A 4,887-nucleotide genomic window follows, 5' to 3' on the forward strand; every position below is an offset into this window, starting at 1 on the left:
CCCCCACACAGCTTGATCTCTCCATTCCTGGAGCAGCCGAACCCTTCTTGGCACCTGTGCCAGGTTAGCTCCATCTGCCCTAGACCTGGGTGACCAGAACAGCAAGGATCCAGCTAGGTACCCCCACGGCTTTGGACAGGGGCAACAAGCTCAGAGGCACATGAGCTGCAGCACTGAAGGCTGTGGACGGACCCTGTAATAGGATCGCTAGGTCAGCTAGCCTAGTGGTCAGTGAATTGCTCTTCTGCAGCAAGGGAGAGGCTTGGCTGGGAGAAGGGTACTGGCGGCTGGGGTAGGTGAGGAACCAGGGGGCTGAGCTGGGTGTGTGTGAGGGGAATTAATTTTTCAAAGTAACAAAGTGTAGGCCAGCCAGCCCCTCTGCTGCGCCCTGCCCCAGCCTGTCCCTGCTGCCTGGGGTTGTGTCCTTTGGGGCGGGCTTGGCCTGGAAGGGCAGCAGGAGGAGTCAAGGGGTGGGCTGGGGATGAGAGTCACAGGCACAGCCGGGGGCCAAGGTAGCAGCAGGGCTCAGGGGACACCCCTGCGGGGGGAGAGTTCTTGTCTCTGCGTTTTACAGCTGGGAGACAGCGCCTCCCTCCGGGCTGCCCAGCGGGGCCAGCCCAGCTCCCCCTCCCGCGCCCTCAGACGCCGGGGAGGGGGGCAAAGCCAGGAGATTATCAAGCAGGCTCCGGCCGCTGCTGCCTGGGTTAGTCTCCTTGGCCCTCCTGGGACAGGGCAATCCCCGCCCCCCCCTGCTGTGCCGCCCCGCCCGCTCCTGGGCTTCGGTCCGACACCTGCTCCGCTGCTAGAGCTGCGATCGCCCCGGCTGGAGCTGGCGGGATGGAGCCGCTGGCGTTGGGGCTGGCCGCGCTGCTGGGTAAGTGAGCCGGGCAGAGCGCGGGCGCAGAGCGCAACGGAGGGCGCGGGGCAGGGAGATACGGGAGCGCGGGGCAGGGGGGCGCAGCGGGGTTCGGGGGGGCAAAGGTGCACGCGGGAAGCAGGGCGAGCGGGGCACGGGGAGCAGGGCGGGGGGGCAAAGGTGCACACGGGGAGCAGGGCGGGGGCGCAGCGGGGCACGGGGCGTGGGGCGGGGGGGGGGGGGCAAAGGTGCACACGGGGAGCAGGGCGGGGGCGCAGCGGGGCACGGGGCGTGGGGCGGGGGGGGCAAAGGTGCACACGGGGAGCAGGGCGGGGGGCGCAGCGGGGCGGGGGGGCAAAGGTGCACACGGGGAGCAGGGCGGGGGCGCAGCGGGGCGGGGGGGGCTAAGGGGCACACGGGGAGCAGGGCGGGGGGCGCAGCGGGGCGGGGGGGGCTAAGGGGCACACGGGGAGCAGGGCGGGGGGCGCAGCGGGGCGGGGGGGGCTAAGGGGCACACGGGGAGCAGGGCGGGGGGCGCAGCGGGGCGGGGGGGGGCTAAGGTGCACACGGGGAGCAGGGCGGGGGCGCAGTAGGTGTAGGGTAGCGGGCGCCCGAGGTCCGGAGCTCCCGCGCGGTTGGGCGCCCGGACTCTGCTCCGGGGCTGGGACAGGAGCCAGCGCGGACGGCGGAGGGAGCAGAGCCCCGAGCTCGCCCTGCGGGTGCAGGAGAGAGGCAGCCCCTGGCTCCCTGGCTCTCTCGGGGGCTTCGCAGGGTGTTTCCGCACTTGCCGGCCCCTGCCGAACTGCCCCGCGCGTCTCCCCCACCCGGCGCGCTCCGTGCAAGGAGGGAGCTCGGTGCCCCTGGGGCGGGGCTGGCCGATGTGGGTCCCGGAGCTGCGGGTCCCGCACTGCCTCCTGCAGAACCGGCCCATCCACATCGCGCCCCGGCAGGTCCGCTCTATTGGGGTCCCGTGGCCCTGCTGCCCGCGCAGTCCCGGACTTGGGGAGGGTTCTCCTGGCTGTGATCTCCGCTGGGGGCAGCTCGCATCCCCTCAGACCTGCCTGCACCAGGCTCTTCAGCCTAAAGGTAGGACATCCTGGGGTGGAATCCTGGACCCCAGTGCCCTGCCCCTGGCTGACCATCCTGAGCTGGACCTCAAGCAGGAGAGCCTCTGGCTGGCTGGGCTCCTGGCCCCGCAGGACCCACAGCACAGCCCGCCTTGGCTACCCACCCCTCGCATGGGTTAAACGCTCCACCCCAGGCATTGCAGTGAGAAGCACCGTGGTCTTTGACCCCTGCCTGGGACAAAGTCAGCAGAGCTCTCAGCAAACACAGGCAGCGTTTCTGAGCACAGGCTGCTGCCCTGGCAAAGTTCAGCCCCTGCTCCCAGCTGTGTCTGAAACTTCTGTGCAAGTTCCTGCTTTGTGTAATGGGGTGAGGGTGCGTATCCCTGTTGGATCTCTGAACTGGATTTGCTCCAACAGAAAGGTTGCTTCATAGGCAGAGACCCAGCCCCAGAAACATCCACCGGAAAGCGACAAGCAGCTGGAAACAGGATTTGAATGGGAGCTGCTAGGGCACACAACTGTAGCTGTCCCAGTCACCCTCCCTGAATGGTACATTGGTTCCACAGGTAGAAGAGATTGTTAGGTTCTGGTTTGGCCTCCTGCACAATAGGCCATATACATTCACCTTGGGCTCCCTGCATGGAGCCTTCTCAGTCCCGTGTGGGCTAGTGCGGGGTGCTTGGTTCCTGGTACATTTCTCAGCTCTAGCCACGAAATGATCGAAATGCTCTTCTGTGAAAGGGGCTCAGCTTTGCCTGTCAACGCAGCCCAGGTTGTCCTCCAGGGTTGGAGAATGAGCTGCACTCTGGGGCTGGCAGGTTGGTTTAACCATGTCGGCCAGGGATAGGGAAAAGCTACCACCTGGCATGGAGCAGTGACACTGGCCCAAGCCCTAGTGCCATGCTCAGGAACGGAGGGTTATGGCTGCTGAGAGGAGAACCCCTTCCATCGGCAGAACTTTTGTCTACATTGAAGCAGTGCAGCCCTGCAGCTGTGCTGCTGTTGTGCATTAAGTACAGCCAAGGTCCTGTTCTGGCTGGGGAGCCCCCTGCAGATTAGCAGTGAGGTCTCCTGGCTATAGCTCACGCTGTTGATGACAGGCAGGCAGAGGTCACGTCTGCACTACAAAGGTATCTAGCTATGTTGGGGTGCAGCTGTCACAGTCATTGTGTTGCTGATACGTGAGCACACTAGACTGCTGGTGTCGGTGCTGCACCTCTTCACTCAGTGGTGAGTGCAGTGCATTGTGAGTAGTTCTGCTGTCACTGTCCAGTGCGCTCCTTTGGGAAGCTTTCACAATGCCTGATGGGGCTGAAATCGAGCATGCAGTGGGATCATGGAGTCCATTTCCCATAATGCAGTGTTCTCCATTCCATAATTCCATCTTCATCCTAGGATATTTCCTGCCTTCTCTTCAAAGTATCCCAGGCTCATGGGGCCCGTTGTAGTCCCCCCTCAGTGACGGAAGCGTTGGGCCTGTACAGCTCTGTGCTGTTGTCAAGAGTGTTTCAAGTGTGGGGCACTGGAGCCTTTTAGAGCTGTAGATCCGCAAGAGGAGCCATGGGGAATAGATGGATTCCTTGGAAGCTAGATTGCTGTGGCAGAGAGAAACAGTTTGAGTCATTGGTAGATGGTGGTACTCTGGTTCTGGGCCCAAGAAACACAAGGATGGGTGGGAATGGAATTGCATTGTGATGCGGGTTTGGAGTGATGAGCAGTGGCTGCAGAACTTTGGGATGTATAAGGCCACATTCCTGGATCTGTGTGCAGAGGTTGTCCAGTCCTCCAGCACAGGGACACCAAAAATAGAGCTGCATTGACAGTTGAGAAGCAAGTGGAGATTCCACTGTGGAAAGTTGCAGCGCCAGATTGCTCCTGCTCAATTGGGAGTCAATTTAGAGTCAAACTGTTGTCATGCAAACATGCAGGACCATTAGTTGCCTCCTGCCATGAAGGACTGTCACTGGGCAATGTGCAGTACATAGTGGTGGTTTTGTGTCAGTGGAATATTATAGACAGGAAGCATCTCCCTATTTTAGCACTAGCCCACGTTGCCACAGGGTACACCAACAGAAAGGGTTACCTGCTATGGTAAAGGTTTCCAGAGATGCTTTACTGACATCACTGTGGGCTGGCCTACCCCTTGCTCCCCTGGTTCATGAAGTTGTGCACCAGTCACTTCAGGAACACCAAGGAACAGTTCAACTGCTTCCTCAGCAGGTACAGAACGCGAGTCAAATGTGCCTTTTGAGTGTCCGAAGGGTGCCGATGTTGCTTGTTTACAAGATTGGACTTCTGTGGGGAAAATATCCTAATGGGTATAGCAGCCTGCTGTGTTCTGCATAATATCTGTGGAGGTGGAATGGCTGTCAGGTGAATGTGACCAGCCAGATGGAAGGATATTAGAAGAGTTCAACATGAAGCTGTACAGCTCAGGGAGGTTTTGAAAGAACATTTTAATAGTGGGCCTGAGTGTGACTTAGTGGGGGGTACCTTGCTGGTTGCTATGCTGGGCAGTGGGTTGTGAGTGACCTCTGCTGTCTGCAGCACGGCCCAGCAGGGCAGGGGATGAGTCATTATGCAAAGGGGGCTTCGAACCTGTCCGACCAGTTATCTCCCAGGGAGCGGAACAATGGGAAGAAGGAGGGTGGAGCCCTGGCTGGGGGCAGGGCTGGGAGTGAGTTAGTTGGCTGTCTGGGAAGCAGGGGAGAAGGAGCTAGGGAGGGGACTGGGATTGTAGGGCCCAGCCACCCCCCATCTCAACCTGGCTGGTAGAGTCTGTTCGTGCCACTACGGGGGTGCAGAAGGCCGGGGGACCCCAACGCACCACCACACCGAGTAATGTGTGTTGCTGTAGTGTTCTCTAGCTCATTTTGAGCCTGGTGTGAGTGCTAAGTCCACAACATTGTCAATGCTTCTTTTAATAATGTTTGTGGATGATGTTATGGGTTCTGTGACAAAGTG

At 60.5% G+C, this 4,887-nt stretch overlaps 1 protein-coding gene across 3 annotated transcripts in view; it reads left to right on the forward strand.

Annotated features, from left to right (window-relative positions):
- The first annotated feature begins 501 nt into the window (after window positions 1-501).
- Window positions 502-4,887, forward strand: part of LOC102452929 (endothelial cell-selective adhesion molecule-like) — a 66,757-nt gene continuing 62,371 nt past the window's right edge. The window contains exon 1 of one of the 3 annotated variants that reach the window (XM_075909737.2): window positions 502-874. In XM_075909737.2, the coding sequence (XP_075765852.1) occupies window positions 838-874 (37 nt within the window). In that variant the 5' untranslated portion in view covers window positions 502-837. Of the gene's footprint in view, window positions 875-1,420; window positions 1,943-4,887 lie in introns of those variants that run through there. The other 2 variants (XM_075909738.2, XM_075909736.2) reach the window with 2 other exon arrangements.

Source organism: Pelodiscus sinensis, chromosome 25 (assembly GCF_052426305.1).
Source record: "Pelodiscus sinensis isolate ZL-2025 chromosome 25, ASM5242630v1, whole genome shotgun sequence".
Taxonomy (NCBI): Eukaryota; Metazoa; Chordata; order Testudines; family Trionychidae; genus Pelodiscus; species Pelodiscus sinensis.